Source organism: Phodopus roborovskii, unplaced genomic scaffold (assembly GCF_943737965.1).
Source record: "Phodopus roborovskii unplaced genomic scaffold, PHOROB, whole genome shotgun sequence".
NCBI classification, from domain to species: domain Eukaryota; kingdom Metazoa; phylum Chordata; class Mammalia; order Rodentia; family Cricetidae; genus Phodopus; species Phodopus roborovskii.
Window position 1 is genome coordinate 9,273,664 of NW_026126434.1, and position 22,223 is coordinate 9,295,886.

General features: G+C 46.5%; 1 protein-coding gene across 2 annotated transcripts in view; it reads left to right on the top strand.

Annotated features, from left to right (window-relative positions):
• The window catches only part of Lrrc20 (leucine rich repeat containing 20), a 92,968-nt gene that overhangs the window by 37,530 nt on the left and 33,215 nt on the right, over positions 1–22,223 (top strand). For both annotated transcript variants that reach the window (XM_051186775.1, XM_051186774.1), the window contains exon 3: positions 11,768–11,917. In XM_051186775.1, coding sequence (XP_051042732.1) covers positions 11,768–11,917 — 150 coding nt within the window. The remainder of the gene's footprint in view (positions 1–11,767; positions 11,918–22,223) is intronic.

Genomic DNA, 22,223 nt, shown 5'->3' on the forward strand with positions numbered 1-22,223 from the left:
TTTTGCAGGAGCAGGATGGGTGGTCCAGTGACTTCCCTCAGTTGGCACAGGAAGCTTCAGACACTGTGTATTGCTTAAATCAGACTGGAAGAATGGAGTGAGAATTTTCTTCCCTTCCTGTTGATTAATTGTCTTGCCTTGGAGAATTAATGGACCTGCAACAAAGGGTGAGGGAGACAAGGAGGGTTTTATTCGTGTGGGAGTGACAGCCTGAAGGTGAAGTGGGCTGTGGCAGCTGACAGGGAGCTGCTTTGCCAGTGAATAGTGACAGCTTTGAGCGCTCAGTCTGTGGGAATAGAAATGAAAGACACAGTCAGTTCTCAGTGGCCTTGGGTTGCCAGCTAAGAGTGAGTCATTAGCTGGTTGCCATCAGGAAGCTGGAGTGAGCCTCTCCAGATGAGAGCCAGAGTAAGCCAGTTGTTTGAAAACAAAACAGGTCTCCCAAAAGGCCATGTCCAAGTATTTATATAGGTTCAGATGGGCTCTGACTGGCTGGCCATCTGCGAATTATGTGAAAAAATGAAAATCAAATAATTGGGTCAGTGGAGTGCTGGCCCAAACTGGGGCAAATTCTTACTTGTGGCTGCTGCTCAAGCCCCTCATCCCTTTTGATGTTGTAGCAGAAGTGGAGAAAATGAATTGAAGGTGGGTCAATACCTCTACCCCAGCACCCATGTGCACCCCACCCCTTCCCAAATCTGTGCCTGACTGGCAGCTCTGATCACAGCTGGGGCCCACCTATCATTTTTTTAATTGAGAACATACCTGACATATATGGATGGATGATTTATTTTGGGTTATGGCTTCAGACCATCCTGGTAGTGGGAGGACATGGCAGAGCAGCCATGGGAGGATGGGGGGAGGGAAGGACTATGTAAGCTGTGCTAGTAGGCTTTCTCATTTCCCTGCTTTTACTCCATCCAGGCTGGACCCACACTGGACCAGAGCTGTCCACATCAGAGAATGCCCTGTCCTAGTTGATCCTCTGGGTTCCTTGCTGATGTAACTCAGATGTACTTACTAATCCTAGGCACCTAGTGAGCTGATCAAGTGACAGTCAAGATTGGCCATAACTCTGGGAGCTAGGCCTAGAGCTTGGCTGTGGATCTCTGAATTGGCTTCCATCACTTGCTGCATGAAGGTTCTGTAATGACAATTAAAGTAGTCATCAATCTGATTACAGGAGAAGGCCAATTCAGGCACCCTCTCCACTAATGCGTAGGGTCTTAGCTGGGATCATCTTTGTGGCTTCCTGGGAATTTCCCTAGTGCCTGGTTTCTCCATAGCCCCTCAATCAAGGCATTTCTTTCCTTGCTCTCACTCTCTGCCCTTCCCCCATCTCAACCATTCTGTTCCCTCATGGGCTCCTCCTCCTTCCCATTCTGCCTTTCCTTCTCCTCCCCCCCCCCCCCCCGCATGCTCCCAATTTTCTCAGGAGATCTTGTCTATTTCCCCTTCCCATGGGGATCTGTCTCTCTCTTTCAGGGTTCTCTTTGTTACCTAGCTTCTCTGGGGTCATGGTTGAAGAGAGGGAGGAGTGATAATATGAGCAAAGGGGTCAAGATCGTGATGGGGAAGCCCACAGAAACAGCTGACCAGAGCTAGTGGGAGCTCACTGACTCCAGACTGACAGCTGGGGAACCTGCATAATACCAGACTAGGCCCTCTCAATGTGGGTGACAGTTGTGTGGCTTGGGCAGTCTGTGGGGCCGCTAGCAGTAGGACCAGGATTTATCACTGGTGCTTTAAATGGGCTCTTTGAAGCCCATTCTCTTTGCTCAGCCTAGATATAGGGGAGAGGGCCTATAGGTGCCAGACTTTATGGACTCCCTATGGGAAGCCTTACCCTCTCTGAGGAGTGGATGGGGATGGACTGGGGGGAAGGTGGGGAGAGCAGGAGGAGGGGAGGGAGTGGGAACTGGGATTGGTATGTAAAATGGAAAAAAAATGTTTTAAAATAAAAAAAAAAATTCTGGGAAAAAAAGATTGACCGTAACAATGATGGAATGATGGAGTCTACTATGTGGCATCCTGGGGACGCATGAAAGAAGTATCTATCTGTTCACCCCAAGTAGCACAGACTGAAGATCAAAGGAACAGTTCCTCTCAAGTCCATCTTGGTGAAATTGTGAGTGTACCAGGATGGCTTACAGGATCGTGGATGACTTAGGCAGTTATGTCTCCAGAATGTGCCCACCCCAGCATGGGTGAATCCTTCCCAACCCACATCCTTGTGTCCAGCTTGTAGGCATCTCCATTGAAGTCTCCTTTCTGTGTAGCTATATATTGCTTATATAACCTTAGAGACAGCCTTTGTGTATCTTGGAACTTTTTGAGCCCCTTTAAAAAAATTAACACTTTTTTATTTGTTTGTTTGTATTCAAGAGGGGTTCTCTGTGTAGTCCTGGCTGTCCTAGAACTCACTCTGTAGACCAGGCTGGCCTTGAACTCGGAGATCTGCCTGTCTCTGCCTCCCAAGTGCTGGGATTAAAGGTGTGCACCACCACTGCCTGATCTATTACATTCTTTTAGTTGTGTCTGTCTGTGTGGGTGTGTTTGTGTCACAGAATATGTGTGGAGATCAAGACAACTTGCAGGAACTAATTCTCTCCTTCTGGGTCAAACTCAGGCTCAAAGTTAGGTTGTCAGACCTGGCAGCAGATGCCTGTACCTGCTGAGCCAGTTTGACAAACTTTACTTATATGAGCATTTTTTAACCTCGATTTCTTGAGTTTGCGGAATCTTGCCAGCCCATCCCCTTCCTCCAGGAGGAGGTGTTTCAATGCGGAGGGAATAGTTAGACAGTAGGATGATGTGTGAATGTATAGGCATGATAAACAGGATGTGGGATGGCCGTTTCTGGGCTGATCTGCTCAGGGTGACAGGCAACTTTGAAGAGCCTTGGAAATGATTCAGATGGCTTTATGGCTTTAGTCTCTTCTCTAATTGTGACCACTTCCCTCACTTTGGGGACCAATGGCTCATTGCACAGTCCTTCACCTGTACCAGATGCTGAAGACCCCACCTCACAGATGCTGCTGTGATCCTGCTGAACTGTTCTTATCTGTCTTTTGTGGGCCTGCTTTTCTCCGTTCTTTTTACCCTTTTTATTTTAATTTTCATTACAAAGAGAAAGATGATGGGGTGGGGAGATGCTCAAGTCAAACAAAGTGTTCGCTGTGTGCACCAAGGGCTTGAGTTCAATTCACTCACATAAAACCAGACATAGCTGAGTGTCAGTAAACCTGGTGTGGTGGGCAGAGATAGATTGCTGGGGCTCACTGGCTAGCCATTCTGTCTAAAACAGTGATTACCAGGGCTCACTGAGGAAGACACCCAGCATAGATGTCTGGCCTCCACACATGCGCTTTCACCCATGTGCACATGTATGGTGTGGTGGTTTGAATAAAAATGGGTCCCATAGGCTCATGTCTTTAAATGCTTGGTCACCAGGAGAGGCAATGTTGGAAAGGACTAGCAGGATTAAGAGGTATGGCCTTGTTGGAGGAAGTGTGTCACTTTAGATGGGCCTTGAGGTTTCAAAGCCCCAGGCCAGGCCCAGGTTCTCTCTCTGGCTGTGGATCAGGATGTAGCTCTCAGCTGCTACTCTGGCTGGTGCCTGCTTGCATCCATGCTCCCTGCTGTGATGATACTGGACTAAACCTCTAAAGCTGTGTTGGGAAATTTAAGTACTTGTCCCTTACAGCTCTCTTCTCCCCACCCAGATGTAGAACTTCCGTGCAAACAAGGTTGAGCAAACAAGGTTGTTTTCAGAACATTCTGGTGCGCAGTGCAGGTGCCTTGACCCCAGGTGTGGGTGGTGCATGACTTCCTCCTATGCTTAGCCCATCCCCTGGCTTGGGTATATAAGCCCATTACTCTCTGTAATAAACAATGGCAGGAGCTTCTTCTTAACTTCTCATGGTCTGTTAAGTGTTTCAATTCCGACACCCTCCGCCAAGTTTGGTACTCAGGCCGCGAGGCAAGCTGTAAGTAAGCCCCCAGGTAAATGCTTTCTTTTATTTGTAAGAGTTGTCTTGGTCATGGTGTCTCTTCACAACAATAGAATAGCGACTAAGACAGTAAGAAATTACCAAGTTACATTTTCCCCCTCCTTTCCTCCTGCTTCCCATTTGCTCCCTTAGGAAGTCTAAGTCTGTTTTATCATCTTGTTGAGACAGGATCAAGGCACCCCACCCCCACCCCCCACCCCCGCCATGTCTAGGCTGAGCAAGGTATCTCTCCATATAGAATATATAGAATGGACTTGACTAAGTCAGTTTGTGCATTACAGTTAGACCTTGGACCCACTGCCAGTGGCCTCATATATTCCTCAGCCACATCATTGTCAACTATATTCAGGTAGTCTAGTTCAGTCTTATGCAGGTTCCCCAGTTGTCAGACCTGAGTCAGTGATCTCTCACTTGCTCAGGTCAGCCAATTCTGTGGGTTTCCCCATTATGGTTTTGACTCCTTTGTTCATATTCTCAATCCTCCCTCACTTTGATTGTATTCCAGGAGCTCAGCCCAATGGTTAGTTGTGGATTTCTTCATCTGCTTCCATCTGTTTCTGAGAGAGGGTTCTAGCTTCTCTAGGGTTGTAGATTGTAGGCTAGGTATCTTTTGTTTTATGTCTAATATCCACTTATGAGTGAGTACATACTATATTTGTCTTACTGGGTCTGAGTTGCTTCATCAGATGTTTTCTACTTCTGTTCAATCAAGTTACATTAAAAAAAAATCTGTCAAATGTTACAGAAATGGAATCCTCACCTCCACTGGGCACTGCAATCTTTGTATGTGGGAAATATAGGCAGAGATTAGAGAGTTCAAGACCAATTTCAGTCACATAGCAAGTTCAAGGTCATTCTGGACTACATGAGACCCTGTTTCAAAAAGTATTTTTTTTTAAAGTTTAATGTTTATAGACACATTTATTAAGAGCATGCTTCAAGTAGAAGACTGTTCCATGGAACACAGGTAGAGAGAGATCTGAGGACAACTTGGTAAGGGTCAGTTCTCTCTCTCTCTCTCTCTCTCTCTCTCTCTCTCTCTCTCTCTTTCTTCCTTTTTTCCTTCCTTCCTCCCTCCCTCCCTTCCTTTCTTTCTACCTTTGCATAGGTTCCAGGCTCAAATTCGGGCTGTCATGCTTATATAATAATCACCTTTATGAGAATTGGGCCATCTTGCTGGCCATGGTGCTCTGTTTCTGATGCCCAACAGTTCTGCTTGCCACCATCAGCCAGTTTCCAAGCCTGGGTTCCTGTCTATAGAATGGCATTGCCTAATTCCTGGGCGGTCCTTCTCCTGTAGGGGGCCTGGCTCCCTAATCCTTTCCCAATAGAGTCAGGTACCCTGACCTGCAAGAAGATGGAGAATGCCAGTGGAAATGGTGGCAACAGCAGATAGAAACCCACAAGTACATAAGGTTAGACTTACCAAAGGTGGAAGAAACTGTCTATTGTGTGACAGAATTCTTCCTGAGGAGATGCAACACATGTCTGCTAACCCTAGGTAGGGAACTCAGGACAGATCAAAGTACAGATACCTCCAGGATCCAACTTGGTGAACCAACAAGTTTTACTGGGGCTACTTATAGGCATGGGTTGGAGGGTTACTTCTATGGGGCAGAAATGACTCAAAAGGATCACCCTACCATGGGTGACAGCTCACAGAAGCTGGGAAACCTGGAGCACCACTGCACAGCCTGCAGGCAGCTCAGCAGGCTGGAGAATGTCCTTTCCAAGTGACTTTGGTCTAAACCTCTTCTAGGCAGCTGGGCTGGCTCACAAGCTTCTTATAGCTTTGCTTGACTGAGAGTCTTCTTTGCAGTTTGGTTTTACTTTTTTTGAGAAAGATTTTCAGCTTTTATTGCTTACTCTGGTAGGGAGGGGTTTAGTGAATCTGGTTGGTTTCAGGGACTTCCTGAAGCTATTTTGAGTTTTTTGCCTTCCTGCTTAAGGAGCTTTCTGGAAGGATGGAATGTTTCAATCTCAGAGGAAACTGTTATACATGTAAAGATCAACCCAAAGTCAATCAATTCCACTCATGGTTTCTAGAAGCAACAAATTTCTCTGCAAATGGTACATTTTTGTAATCATATCAAATGGCCCTGTGTTTTCTAGTGGCATATACCAGAGTGTGTTTTTGGATATGGTAATGGGCAGTGCCCATAACTTCACTGTGACATTGTATAAAAGTGCCTCATTATAAGTCATTGTATCTGCCTTAGCACTAATGACATCTTCCTAGATGCTTTTATTCAAATTGTTCAAGTCTGTGCCAATTGAGAATTCCATCTAGATGGAGGCTGAACACACACACCATCAGTTACAGACGCTGTGGAGGAGTGATTACCCAGACTGCTCCTGGGTGCTTCAGACAGACCTTGCTTTTCTGGCCCATCAGCTGCACACGGCCATCCTCCTGCCCTGCCAGCTTTGCCCTCTGCCTTGTTCAGTCTTATTGACAAGAAAGTGACTGCCTAGTTTATCTTCAAATTTGCCAGGTGTTTTCCCCATGAAAGTTCATTTTGTGATACATGTATTTTTCTGTCCTAAAAGTATCACTGTATATACCTATATTTGACATATTGTTTTATATAAACACAAAGTAATATTTTACTTATGTAAAACAAACATTGTGACTGTTTGTGGTAACAAAACAATCAAATACTCTCAAATAATTACTGTTAGCACTCTTTTTTTTTTTTTTTTCAAGATTGTCTTTCTCAAGCCTGTATACTTTTTATCTAGTTGAAACTACTGTGTATGTAGATGAGACACCATCTTGCTTTATTATCCTGCTGGCCTTGAACTGCTAGAGTCAAATGGTCTTTCTAGTTTAGTCTGCCAAGTAGTTGAGATTATAGTTACAGACCTTAATACTCAGCTTAATTTTAATATTTTGTTTAAAAAATTGCTAATCTTGGGGCTGGAGGTATAGGTAGAGTCTTGCCTAGCACATACAAAACCCTGGGTTCCATTCCTGGCTTAGCATAAAACCAGGCAGGAGGATCAGATATTCAAGGTCATCCTCAGCTAGTCAGTGAGATAGAGGCCAGCCCTGCACTAAAAAAGAAAAAGAAAACAAAAATCTAACCTCTATAAATGTGAACTATAAAAATTGGAAAGTTTGGTATGAATTATGAAGTTGGGAAAGTGTGAGCTATTAAATGTGAAAATAACCAATAGATGTGGGTTGACAGTTCCTGTAGAAGGAGCTTTATCAGGTTGTCAGTGAAAGCCCTCCAGAACACCAAACAAAATAACAAAAGATGAGAGCAGAATGCTTCATGGGGGAAATAAAGATGGTTAATTGACTATGAAATGTAATTAGTCTTATTACCCAAAGCACTGCAGATTAGACCAAGGGATACCATTCCACTGATCATATCAGCAAGGTATGTCTTTAAAGCACTATGCTATTGTTCAGTAGATTTATATAAATCAGCATAATGTTCTGGAAAACAGCTTGCAATCCATGTGAGGGCTGTGTATTTATCTATGACTTATATTTTCCCTTTGTAACTGTCTTAGATTCTATTTATTGATTAGTCTTAATTTTTCTTTATATTATTATCTTAAGCATTTTCATTTTCTTTCTCTTATTTATAGACTGTTGCATAATCTTTTTTTAACCTTATTTTGTTTGAAAGGTCCATTTTTTGTTTTTTTTTTTTTTTGAGACAAGAATTTCTCTGTGTAGCCTTGACTGTTCTGGAACTCACTCTGTAGACCAGGCTGCCCTCAAACTCACAGAGATCCACCTGCCTCTGCCTCCTGAGTGCTGGGATTAGGTTGTACACCACTACTGCCTGGCTAAAACATCTCTCTCTCTCTCTCTCTCTCTCTCTCTCTCTCTGTGTGTGTGTGTGTGTGTGTGTGTGTGTGTGTGTGCCATGTAGTGCAGTGTCCCTTGGAAGCTGGCAATGGCATTGGATCTCTTGGAGCTGGAGTTACAGGTGGTTGTGAGTTGCTGGGAACTGAACTTGAGTCCTATGGAAGGACAGCAAGCACCCTTAACCACTGAATCATTTTGCCAGCTCCTTGCCTTATTGTTATTATTACTATTGTATACAGTTTTAGTTATTCAGAACAGGGTCTCTCTCTGTGTCCTTGGCTGTCCTGAAACTTGCTCTGTAAACCAGACTGGCCTCTAATTCTCAGAAATCCACCTGCCTCTGCCTCCTGTGTGCTAGAATTTAAAGGTGTGTGCCACCACCACCTGGATGTTTTTTTTTTTTTGTTTTTTGTTTTTGTTTGTTTGTTTGTTTTTAATATTCAGTGGTCTGTTTTTTATGCAGTTCCTTACATGATCCCTAGGTTTGGAAAGATACCTTCACTGAGCGGTTACATAAACATGAACTCTAATCATTTCTGAGTTTTCTGGTGAGGATAAAACTTTTAAGTCTCCAGGGGGTCTCCTTTTCATTTTCCCCAAGCTGTTAAGTGAGGGAACCGATGAGTACTTCCCTTTCCCTGCTTCATTTGGGAGGCTTCCATCAGTATTATTCAATTATGATGTGTTTTCTTCTGTGCTAAACCTTCTGGGCTCAACATTTTCTTTCTATTATGTTTGTCCTTTTGCCCTCTCTTAATTAGTGGGAATTCTGAAGTGACTGTAACCCTGCCTTACTCTTCAGATCATTCTATTTACTCATTGAGAGATGGGATTTGTGTACAAAATACAGCAGATGTTCTATTAAATATTTTTCCTTTTAAAAAAGGTAACATGGAGCCAGGCAGTGGTGGCACACACCTTTAATCCCAGCACTGGGGAGGCAGAAGCAGGCAGATCTCTTCAGTCCAGCCTGGTCTGCATAGTGACAGCCAGGACAGCCAGGGCTACACAGAGAAACCCTGTCTCAGAAACAAACAAACAAAAGACAACACAGTCTGAAAGATGGTGCAGTGAATGGCCAAGAGCCTTGCTGCTCATTCAGAGGACCAGAGTTCAGTTACCAACACCTAGGTGGGATGGGTCACAATCACCTGTAACTCCAGCTTCAGGGGATCCAACCCCCTTTACTGATCTCCTTGAGCATCTGCACATTCAAGCATGTACATACATAAACACACACACACACACACACATACATGAATAACTTAGAAGTCAAATGAAATCTCTTTTTAAAAAGCAACATAATATTTGTTTCTTGTTACCAATGAACATATTGTCTGTCTTCACAAATAAAACCTAAAAATACCTAAAAACAGACACAGAAAGATGTCAATAAAACCTAGGATTAAGCTGCCTTCCGGCACTGCATGAGACTCTTGACTGGAGGAGCAGTTGCTTAGGGCAGAGAGAGGGTTCATGGAGTAGGTGACATTTGACTAGGACTTGGAACAAGAGTAGTCAGTGGCTTGAGAATGGCTTCATGATTATTATATGAACATTTCCATGTGCTTTGTATTTTTTTCTTAGTAATAGGACCTTTAAAAGCCATATTCTTCTATTGGGAATATGGCACGTGGTAGAACACTTACCTAGCTAGTCCTAGGCCCTAGGTTCAACTCCCAGTGCTGCACAACAGATAAACAACAATGAATGAAAACCCATATTTTGGGGGGCTGGAAATATGGCTCAGGAGTTAAGAGCTCTGACTACCAAAAGACTTGGGTTCAATTCCCAGGTCCCACTTGGTGGCTCACAGTCATCTGTAGCTCCAGTCCTAGAGGAGTACTGAACACACATGGTGTAAAAAAAAAAAAAAAAAAAAAAAAAAAAAAAAAAAAAAAAGAAAAGAAAAGAAAAAGAAAACCCATATTTTATTGCTGGCACATGGGGTTATTATTGCATGTGTATTTAATCTGGAACCATCTGCAAATACATGGCAACCTAAGAGAGCCAGGCTTCTATGGAGAAGAGATGGGATGGTGCTGCCACAGTCACTGAGAGCCCCAAGGGCTCACAAGGCAATGGCCAGCAACAAGGAAGCTCCAGAAAGGCTCCCAGGAGAGGTCTAGAGGCAGCCAGCCCTAAAGTATAGAAAGAGTTTTGAACAGAGTGAGGAGGGAGGGTGGAGGGGGGTGTGTGTGTAGGGGGAGTGGTGGTACTGTAACATACTAGCTACATATCTGCTGGGCCCTTGGTGAGATGATTTTATCAGTTTTCTCGTTCTGGGAGCTGCCAGTCAAATACCATTGTTGTTGTTTTATATAATAGATGAGGAAACTGAGACTCAGGAAACTTAAGTTAACTGGGGCGAGCTAGGTAGGCTAATAACAGCCTCGGTTACTCATCATCCATGTGAAGTGAACCACCTGAGGCTGGGCATGTGGCTAAGTGGGTTGAGTGCTTGTCCAGCATATGCAAAGCACTTATGAAAGTGGATGTGGTAAGGCACACCTGTATCCCCAGCCCTGAGGAGGTGGAGGCAGGAGGATCAGAAGTTGACAGTCATCCTTGTCCACATAGTGAGTTTGAGGCTAGACTGCATATGCTATGTGAGGCAATGAAGACAAAATGAAGGAAGCGAGGAGATGAAAGAAATTCTTTTAGTGATTTTCATTGTATTCAAGGAGCTATGAAATTGCTGCCACAGTCCAATTTTAGAACATTTTGCAGCAAACAGCTCTGTCCCCTCCTCACCACTCCCAGATCCTTTCTCCTGCAGCCCCATGTATTCATCAGCCGTCTGCTTTCTGTCTGAGTGGTTTGCCTCTTTACATTTCATGTATGTGGAGTCTGGCTGATGTGTGGTGCTCATGAATGGCTTCTTTGGCTCAGTACTGTGTTTCTATGTTTCTTTCATATTATGGTTTTTCTCTGTGGGCATGGGGCATGTTCTTATGTACACATGAGTGTGTGTGCATGTTTGTTGTTTCTTGATTAACATACATTTTTTCCCTGTTTTTGAGGTGGGATCACTCCCTGGCCTTTAACTCAGGAAGTAGGCTAGGCTTACTGACCAGTGAGCCCCAGGTCTAAGCCTGTGTCTACTTCCCATGGCAGGGATCATAGACATACACCACTGTCGCTGTAACTGCTCGATCCTCGTGGATTCTGGAGATCACATGCTTGCCCTTGCACTTTACGAACCATACCACCTCCCCAGCCTGTATGGCATTGTCTTCTTACTGTGGAGCAGTATTTCTGACTATGGGCATGCTACCCATTTCTCAGTCTGTGGTCAGTGGTTGTCTGTTTTCAGGCCTTGCCAGCAAAGCTGCTGAAGACACCTGCATATCTTGCGTTTTCTGCATGGAGACACTTGTCTTCTTGTCTCCTGGATATATATGTGGGAAGGGTGGCAGTCCTCAATCAATCATACAATGACTTTGTAGTTTGCCCTCAGGGAAGTACAAGCCTGTTCTGCTCAGTGGCTTCCCTGCTTGTTTGATACAGGCCTGGGGAGATGGGCAAACCACAGAGTCTGAGCACTGTGTGTGTCCAAAGCAAGTGATGGTGAAGTACTCTTTGAGAGGCTGCCTCATTGTCAGGTCTTTGATTCCAAAGGAACTGGTTCTGTAAAGGAAGGGCCTGAACAATGCTGCCCAGAATGACATTATTATTGTGAATTCAAGGTTCTGTCTCTTGTATTCCAGCTAATCGGCTGTGATAATAGAGATGGAGACAAAACCAAGGTTCAGAATGTGAAGGAGGGACAAGTGAGGTGTAATGCTGATGGGGCTATGGACAGGCCAGAGAACACAAGCTGGAGGGTGAAGAAGGTGAGGGAGAGGTGGGTTATGTTCTTGTGGGTCTGGAGCCGGGAAGCTTCCATTAATGGCTCTGATCTGTCTTTGTCCTTTTGCTGCAGACCTGGCTGACTGCAAGCTTGTTTCTTTCCCCATCTGCATCTACAAGGTCCTGAGGAACGTCTCTGACCAGATCCACCTCATCACACTGGCTAACAATGAACTCAAGTCCCTCACCAGCAAGTTCATGACCACCTTCAGTCAGCTTCGAGGTAAGCCAGGGGTAGGCTTAGGGAAGGAGTATGTGGCCAGGCCCTGACCTTCGGAGTCTCACCCCCTCTGGAGAATGTTCTCAGAGCTAGGTCTGAATCAACCAGACTTATTAAGCCAAGGAGACATGAGTGAATGATTGCCTTTCATCCACAGTGTTGCTCTTTCTTTCATGTTGCTTTCTCAGGGCAGTTGTTACAGGAGCCAGCAATGCTGGTTTCTCTCTCTGGCACACATTGAGTGAGTGGATATGGTCTTTGGAGGGTGCTGGGCAGGAGGCCAGCAGGTGGCCATTTTGGATCTTCTGCAGTGGTGTCCCTGGAGGACTGAGGAGGATATGCTGAAACTGTGGTACTCCCTCCCTCCATCTTTCTGCCCCATAGATAGTAGCACAGCGTGGTGAGATTGTCAGAAGGCACAGGATGCCTGAGGAAGGTGGATCCTGCCTTCTAGAGCTCTCTGTCTGCCAGGGGTATGAAGAGGTCCCGTGATTCTGTATAGGAAAACTAACACAAATTACTGGTCCTGTTTGAAGAACAAGCAACTGTATCTCAGACCCCTGATTTCGGCTGGTCATGTGTGCTGGCTGGTTTTGTGTGTCAACTTGACACAAGCTAGAGTCATCAGAGAGGAAGGAGCCTCAGCTGAGGAAATGCCTCCATGAGATCCAGCTGTAAGGCATTGTCTCTTTCAGTGATCAATGAGGAAGGGCCCAGCCCATGGGCTTGCTGGTCCTGGGTTCTATAAGAAGGTGGGATGAGCAGCCAATAAACAGCACCCCTCCATGGCTCTGAATCAGCCCCTACCTCCAGGATTGTGCTCTGTTTGAGTTCCTGTCCTGACTTCCTTCAATGATGAGCAATGATATAGATGTGTAAGCCAAATAAACCTTTTCCTCCCCAAGTTACCTTTGGTCACGGGGTTTTGTCAGTGCAGCAATAGAAACCCTAAGACAGCAGGCTTACAGGCCTGACGATGCAGGGGAGGAGCCAGGGCAGGGCTTGTTTCCCCAGAGGCTCCTGCATGTACTTTAATCTACCTAGCTGGTCCCTCTTCAGTCCTTTTCTGACATCTGTATGACATAGGGGATGTAGGTCCTCCTAGCCAGCAGGCTCCTCAGACTTAGTTCATGTCCCTTGATGAAGTCAGAACCATCTTAGGAACTTTTCTGTACACACTATCATCCCAAGACCAGATGAGTTGAGCCACCTGAATGTGAGCCTAGGCCTTGGCATTAATACACGTGCAGGCCATTCTGAAGTACTGACACCAACAGTTCTGGGCTTATCAGCACAGGTGTCTAAGAGACTAGTGTGTGATGGGTAATGGGTGACTTGTATTGAACATCTGGCAGTAGGGAGTAATGGGGACTTACCCATCTACCACTGGTGTGTCCCTCAGCCGTGTGTGCCACAAGAGAAGATGGAGTGGTGATATCCATTCTTCTGATCATTTATCCAATTTGATTTTCTTGAGACAGGGTCTCCAATAGCCTAGGCTGACCTCAAACTCACTGTAGAGCCAGAGATGACCTGGAACTTCTGATGCTCCTGCTTTTTCCTTGCAAGCACTAGGATTGTAATCATGTACTACTGTGGTAGCTGGCTGCTGCTGATTGTTTAATACAAGCTGGAAATAAACTGTGTGAGAATCCCCCCCCCCAGGTTTTATGTAATGTGAAAGCCAGTAAGATGCCTTTGCCATGTAGATTTAGCTTGTAAAATAATTGGCCTCTAGTTTTCTACTTCATGGAAGGAGATGGAAAATCAAGGAGGGAAGGAAGGACTTGGCTCAGTAAGGACCCAGAGCAGAATCTCTAGGGCTTGGCTCCAAGTGGGCCGCCTCACGGGGTACCTGTATTAGCTCAAAGGCCTTGTGCTCTTTTGACAAGGTCTTATGTAGCTCAGGCTGATCCAACTCTCTATCTAGTTGAAGGTGACCTTTAACCTTCTGATCCTTCTGCCTCCATCTTCCAAGTGTTGGGATCATATGTCCATCTTACATGGCACTGGGGGGGGGGTGAAACCCAGGGCTTTATCATGCTGGGTAAGTGCTCTCCCAGCAGTGCCATCAGTCCTGAGCATTTCTCCAGAGTCCTCAGTCTTTTTCTAGAGAGCCAGGTGGTGGGGCTGTCAGGGACCCAGGAAGGACCTTCAGGGTGAGGCTTCTTGGGCAGAGGAGAGATCCCATGTGCTTTCTTATCCTCAGTCCATCTCTTAAGACCTGCAGTCTTCCAGACCCGAGTCTGGGGGGTGGGGAGACAATAGTGGACAGTCAGCCAGGTGTCTCCTTGAAGAAGCCTGGATTGCAGGATGCTGGTTCTTACCATCATCCCGCACCCTAGACTGCTGGGAAGAACTGAGAGAGCAGTGTGGGCTCTGAGGGCTGGAGGAAGCACTGTCAGCTGTGGGGGGAAATGCTGCTCAGGGCTCCACCAACACCAGTGTAGTCATTCCAATACCATTGGATCAAATGCCTATTGAAGGATGCCATCTGAACTCTCTTCTCTGCCCCCACCAGCTCCTGACTCCTCCATCCCTCAGCTTGGGGCTTCAAAGGGAAAGCCAGATGGGCTAATTGGATTTCACACAATGTATTGTAGGCTGTGGTGGCCAGGATCAGAGGGTGGGGGTTTGAGGGAGTGAGTGCTGAAGCCAAGGCCCATTCAGCTCTTAGAGAGATGGCTCTGAGCCCAAGTCTTTGTTGTGATTTCTCTTTTAACAGAAGACATACACACGACACGTGCGCGCGCACCCCCCCCCCCCAGAGCTGCATGTATGTGGAGGAGGAGGTATTGGCACTGAAAAGACTGCTTGCTGTGTCTTCTTCTGGGCTCTTGACAGCAGCTGCTGTGTCATGCGTCCCCTGCCTGCCTCAGGCCCCTCAGAACTCTATCCAGCAGACTCAAGGCTTCCTATGGTTGGACCATCTTTGATTCTAACTTTCCATGTCCTTCACTCATTTTTATGAAATGAGAGGCAGAACCTGGTCTGCTGTGGCTTGTCTAGTATGCACAAGGCCTTAGGTCCGGCCCCTAGCACTGCATAAGACAGTTGTGGTGACATGTACTGGTGATCCTGGTTCTTCAGGGGTAGAGGCAAGAGGATCAGAAGTTCAGAGTCATCTTCTGCCACCTAGCCAGTTAGAGGCCAGCCTGAGATATATGATGGCTTAAAAGAAGCAAAACAAAATAGCAAGACCTGAGTGAGTAAAGGGGCCAGACGGAATCAGTGTCAATTGCCGATGGGCTGTGCAAAGGGATCTCAGTGTCTGGGTGTGACTCTTCTGTATCTGTCTCCTTTCTTGCTCTCTGATCACTCGGCTCTTGATAGAGTGTGTCCTGGACCTGCTAGGTGAGAGGAGTGTGAGACACACCTAAGAGATAAATATATGTGCTCCCTCCCAACAGAGACTCTTGGAGTTCCCTGCCCTGGGTACCTGGTATAGAGCAGGAAGCCAAGCCCCTCATGTCCACTTGGCAGAGGTTCCAGAGCTGGCAGGGGACTGGAAATGCTTCATAGTGGAACAAAAGCAAGGGTTATGGTTGGAGCAACCACATGGACAACTGCTTGTGGCTTGCTAAAAGGCATCCTTGGGCTTACTAGAATTGGGTAGAGATAGGTGTAGCTTTCTTTTTATGGTCCATAGTTGGATTCAGAGAACAAAACTCAGGGAAGCTCACCCAGGTGTGATAGCTCAAGCAACTTGGGAAGTAGACCCAGGAGTTCAAGGCCAGCCTCAGCTACATAATTTGAGGCCAGCCTAGGCTAAATGAGATCCTGTCTTAACTCAGTATCTGCCTTGCCCCCCCCCCAAACTTAGAGTAGCTGCAGGTTATTGAGTCCTGGCCTTTTAGAGCCAATTGTCACAGGGTTTTATGGTTTGGCTTGTTGAGTGGTGGTTATAGACAACACTTCCTATGATGTCTGATTTAAGTGAGCAAGTTGCTTCCACAAAGCACCAGGACCAAAAAGCATGTTAGAGAGGAAAGGGTTTATTGGGCTTACACTTCCACATTGCATTCTTATCATAGCGGGAAGCCAAAAGAAGACCTCAGACAGTTCAGGGACCCAGAGATGGGAGCTGTTACAGAGGCCATGGAGGAGTGCTGCTTACTGGCTTGCTCCTTATGGCTTGCTCAGCCTGCTTACAGAACCTAGGGCCACCAGTCAAGGAACGGCATCACCCACCATGGGCTGGGACCTCCTCCATTAAGAAGTAATTTAAAAAATGTCTTACAGCCAGATCTTATGGAGGGATTTTCTCAGTTAAGGTTCCCTTTATTCAGAATAACTAGTTTGTGTGTCGAGTTGACATCAGACTAGCCAACATAGCAAATGTCCAGGCCAGTGGCTTCAGATAACTGGTTGGCTTCCTGGGCTACAGGTTATGGATCAGTATTCTGTTTGATACTGGGTTTCATTGTTTCAGTAAATTCAGTCTTTCTTGAGCCAGGCATGGTAGTACACAGCTGTAATCCCAGCACTTGGGAAATGGAGGCAGGGGGGATAGGAAGGAGTTCAAAATGAGACTTTATCTTAAAAAAAAACAAACAAAAAACCACCTCAACCTCTCACACCCTTACCTCACCCAATCCACTGGATGCTCACAGTCCTGGGTCAACACATGGTATCTCTAAGTGAATAAAAGTACAGGACCCTCAATTCACTGGGCACTCAGCTCTCCTGGCCCCAAGCCTGTGAATGTTTCTATTTTAAGTTTAATTTTGTTCTTTTGTGTATATAAGTGTTTAGCCAGCATATATGTCTGTAGCACTTGCATACTTGGTGCCCAAAGAGGCCAAAAGAGGGGTATTGGATCCTCTGGAACTAGAGTTACAGACAGTTTGTAAGCTGCCGTGTGGATGCTGATAATCAAACCCAGGTCCCCCGTAAGTGCAGCCAGTGCTCTTAACCACTGAGCCATCTCTCCAGCTCACCCGCTCTTTCTGTGATTTGTTGCTGTAACACCAGCATCACTTGGGAATGAGAAGACGTAGAGATAGCTCTTGAGGTCCTCATGATTTCACAGGGGATGCAGATGCAGTGACATGGAAACTTAGGGAGCTGTCTGCTGAGGGGGTGCTTGTGGAAGACTCAGAGGTGTGGGTGGGAACTCAGGGAGTGCCAGAGAAGTAGCTTAAAGTGGGGATTGATAGATGAGGAGGCGTTTGCCAGATAGATAAGGGGGTGTTTCTATAGCAGCCTTCAGGGGAGGAAAGGTATGTTTGGAAAATGACTGCAAAAACAATACAAAACCAAATGGTTCAGAGCAGAGGGATGAAGTGTGTTGTCAGAGACTGGCCAGAGGGTGCTATGTAGTTAAACAGGAACATTCAAGAGGGATCCTTGGCAGGATGAATTGGGCTCAGAAAAGGCAGTGTGAGACATTGAAACATAATGAATCAAAGTATAAAGCCAGCAGATGTAGGAAATAGGACTGGACTTAAAGACTCAACCCCAAGCTAATCTTCAGTCAGGTCCTAAGGGAGCCTCTGAGATGGTGACTCTCCTCTCCACAAGCAGGACAGTAGGACTTGGACTGGCTGAGAGGGTATTTTGGTAGACAAAGTTGGGCAAGGAGGTTTGGGCTATCTGGTCAACAGCCTAGGTACTTCTTTTGGAGACAAAGCTAACGCAAAGTCCCTGCTGTGGGAGAAAAACATGCTTGGCAGAGCTGGGCTTAGGGACAAGGCTCTTGATTAAGTATTGTGAGAATGGGGTGAGGTGACACCTGATCCTTAGGGTGGGACATTGAAGTGTCTTATGATTTCCAGTAATGGACGCATTTGCTTGCTTAAGATAGTCTCATGTGACCCAGGTTGATGTCAAACATCCAAGGATGACCTTCAACCCCTAATCCTCCTGCCTCCACTTCCCCTGTGCTGATTTGACAGGTGTACACCACTGTACCCAGCTGTAATGAGTGTCTCTTTCTGTGTCCTTCCCTTAGCTGTGTTCTCTGAGCCCTTGCTGACAGGAAGATGCCAGGTAGCCATTGGGCCTGGGAAACTGTGCTGTGTGTACTCCTGTTCAGACTGCAGGCACCCTGCGGGGCCTATCTGTTAAGGGCTTCAAGGCTGTCATTTTTCTCACTACAGGGGACTCTAGGCAGCAACTCTTAACTATTGCTAGAGGAAATTATGATTTACCTCATTGCCTCAGCCAACCAGATAGGTAGCAAGAGCTTCATCCTTTGTCCTTCAGGCAAGCCACCTGGTATAAGAGGGCTGCACTGTCCTGCTCCTGGGGCAGGAGGTTTAGGAGGTTTGGGGCATTGGGACAATGTGGAAAGTGTCCTCCTAGGATGGCTTATTTCCTGGTGTTCTGGGAAAAGGAGGCTTAGAGTGGGCTCCCTTAGTCATGATAAAACTTCCAAGCCAAGGATGATGGAACCATCCTTACATAGGCCGCCAGGTGACAGGACCAAGTGTGACTGAAGTTGCAGACACTGGGCCTTCACTTCATGTTCTTCCTTAGCTTTCCTCAGCTCATGTCCCTTAGCTGACAGAGGAATAGAGAAAGGTGCCAGCAAGCTGGCCAGACACAGAGGCAGTGCTGAGGTGAGTGTCCACATTTTAGTGGCTCCCAGGTAGCAATCAATCAGGGCTACTGTTGGGCACCCATTTTCTGCTTCTTCAACGTAGACCCTGATTAGACAGGAACCCAGAAGGACCTATCTCCTTTGATTATCCATAGGGTCAACCCCCATAGCCATCCTTAAGAATTCTACCAAGAATGGAGGAGGTGACAGGGATGTGGTGGCCTCTTGCATCAACTTGTGCTCTCTGTCCTCATGGGTATCTGACCCTGGGTTACCCTGATTGAAAGCAACAGAATACGAGTGTGAATGTTTGTGAGATCTGGGAGAAATCACTTCAGGTCCCTTTAGGACCTGGTGGCAGCCTGGAGAGGTACACCTGTCACTCAGGCAAGAGGCCACCGCCTCCATCCTGCACCTTGGCATCCTAGCTCTCTGCCTGCCTAGCCATGGTGAGTGTGCTAGTGCACACGGGGTAAGGCACACCCAGAACACAGGGACAGGGTGACTGAGTTAGCTGTGTCTTCCAGCTCAGTTCCCAAGCTCATATTTTCTAAATCCTGAGTGACAAAGGACTTTGCATTTCCCTCTCCCCAGTTTTCCCCCAAGCCCTCTGCCCAGACTTCCTTTGCTGCTGTGCTGCAAGCCCCCTCTGCCCCTCCTTCTCCCTCACCCCATCCATTTCCCTGCTGGTTGTTCACGTCCCCGCCACACCTGCACAGCTCCACCACATCATTTGAAAGAATGGGCCCTGTCTGCTTGTTTATTTTTGAATAGGCAATAGACACACACAATGCAGTGGTCCAGTCAAAAGGAATAATAGAGCGAAATAAGTCTCTCTCCTCCCCCAGATATCCAGTTCCCTGCCCAGCAGCAGCTGTTGCTGCCAGCTCTAGAGATGCTGCTGGCCTATGAAATAGAAATGCATTAGTGACATTTACAGCATCCCACCAAGAGCAGGCATTGTTGTGAGCCCTTTCCAAGTATAAAATTATTAAAATTTTTACAAACCTCTCCTTTTCCTGTACCTTCTTTTCTGCCTCCTTCTCTCCCTCTCATTGTGTTTCTAGCTCTATCTTCTTCCCTTCTTTCAGGGAGTGCAAGGAACCTGACCAAGGTTGCACAGCAAGAGGGTGGGCTGAGACCATTCACTAGAAAAGGATACATGTATCATTTTACATGATAGAGTTGACATTGGTCCAGTTAGGGATGTAGTTAAGTTATAGAATGTTTGTGTGGTGTGCACAAAACCCTGGGGGATTTGACCCATAATACTGCCTACACCCAGCATGGTGGTGCATACCTGTAATAGTAGCACTTGGGAAATAGAAGCACAAGGGGTAAGAGTTCAAGACCATCCTCTGCTGCCTAGGAAGTTTGAGGTTAGCCTAGGCTGTATGAATTAGGACCAGCAATAACAAAACTACTGCCTTATTCGGCTTTTACAGGGCAGAATGGTAGGCACTTCCTTTTTTATCACGGCCCTCTCACCATCCCACAATTCCGGGTGCGTTTTCTGGAAGCTTGGCTTTTGTTTCCTTTCCAGCTAACTACCTTGATAAACCTGTGCTCTACCCAGCACACACATGGCCCTTACTTACTGTCACATTGACATCTGGCTCTTGCCACAGGGTAGGCAGGCACAACTCTTCAGTGATGCAGAGTCAGCACCTACTGGCTGGCTGACCCTTGGTTTGCAGGCGTGGGAGCTGGCACATTCCTTCACAGAGCAGCTGCACTGTCACTATGAGGCCAGCCTTGCGTGTCTCCTAACAGAATCGACTGGTTTTCTCTTCCTGCTGGGTTGATCCCAATAGACTTTGGCAGCTGTCCAAGGTGTAGTGGATTTAGAGAGTGGTGAGATGAGAAAGGAAGGTTGCCTTTGACAAACACTGGAAACCACAGCTCAGGGAGTCACTGCGCAAGGAAATGTTGCTGCTAGGGCTACTGTCAGCTAGGATACCTTCAGAATGGGATGCAATGGGGTCTTCTTCCAAAGCCTCTTTTATCTTTGGATTCCCAAGTTGTCCAGCTCTGATCCTGGCCCCTCAGACAGTCCTTCAAACTCAGTCCCTCAGTCACGAGATCCTGGGCAGAGGACCTGGGTGGTATGATCCTTGGGTGAAGAGCAGAGTCAGGCCTGACTGTGGCCATGGCTGTGGCTGTGACCGTGTAGAAGGAAGGTTGGCACAGTTGCAGGTTAACTAGCTAGGACCGTTTCCTCTGACATAGGAACAGTAGGGAAAAAGCACAGGAGCCCAGAGCAGGCCATTGGGAAGATGAAGCATGGTCATTAGCAACCTTGCTGGCCCCTGTTGGTCTCTTTAAGTCTCTCTCTCTAAGCCTCTCCTCTGTGCCAATCTGTGTTATCCTAACAAAAGACCTAAGCTGAGTAATTTCCAAAGTAAAGTGGTTTGGCTCACAATTCAGGCAGCTACATGGCTTGAACAGTATGACTCCAGTATCCTGACTAGGATACCTGGCCAAGAGGCAGAAAGGGAACCAGCCATGTGCAAAGGAAGTTGGTGCATTGGGTGGTTTCAATTTAAAATTGACTCACACTCTTGAGAACTATTCCACCCTGCAAGAAAGGCATGAATCCCTTAATTCACAGTGCCCCCATGATAAACACCTTACATTTGGTGTGTTCCCAACACCACCCCTGTACTTGGAGACAATGTCTCTATATACCTCTGGCTGGCCTAGAACTCACTATGTAGACCAAGACTCAAATTCACAAGATCCACCTGCCTTTGCCTTCCAAAGTGCTGCTACACTGGCTTCTCATCCTAAAATTGCACTACCCCAGCACCCTCCTTCCACAGGGCTCAGGCTTCTGGCACAAGCATGTTGTAAGGACACACTCAAACCCCATCTGAACCATGGGCAAGCAAGCATTCATCCCATGGTAATCCTGTGAGGTTGGGGACGGTGTGTGCAGTGCTTACTAGCCATCATCAACGTGACTGGGTTCAGAATCACCATGGAAACACACCTCTGGGCATGTCTGTGAAGGTGTTTTCAGAGGTTTAACTGGGGAAAGAAGACCCAACCTGAATGTGGGTGGCACCATCCCTGATTCCAGATGGAATAAAAAAAAGAAGTCGACTAAAACCAGTTCAATTTCCTTTTGGTTCCTGACCATGAACACAGTGTGACCTTTAACCTCACCTCCTGCTTGCACATCTTCCCTGCCATGATGTCCTGTTCCCTGAAACTGTGAGCCACAATATACCCTTCCTTAATTTGCATTTGTCAGCTGTTCTGCCACAGTGACTTAAAAGTAACCAGTGTACCTCAATAGGCAAATGAACGTTTTGATGAGTTGTGGTTTTGGTATAGAGTGACAGTCACATTGAGAGGCTTATTGTGTCTGTAGGGAGACTGCTACAGCCAGTTAGTTGCAGGAATGAGCCACTGCAGGAGAAACTTTAGTGGGACCTGAACTAGATTTAAGCTGTCAGATATGGGGAGCCTGAGGTTCAGATGTCCCACCTACAGGCAGAAGCTCTGGATCCATGGCCCAAGGTCTATGCCATAGAAACAGGTGCATTGGTCAAATACTAGCAACACGATTTGTCTTGAGCCATTGAACTTCCCCAAGCCTCACTCATGTTACTTGCAAAATATATTCATGATGCTGATGTTGAGCTGGCAGGACAGTTGCAGGAGCTAACAGGCCATGCAGGAAAAACAGTTAGACCAGTACAGCTCTCCAAAGGTACTTGCTGTAATCCTTAATAGTTTAGAGGCTTTGGGCATGGAAGA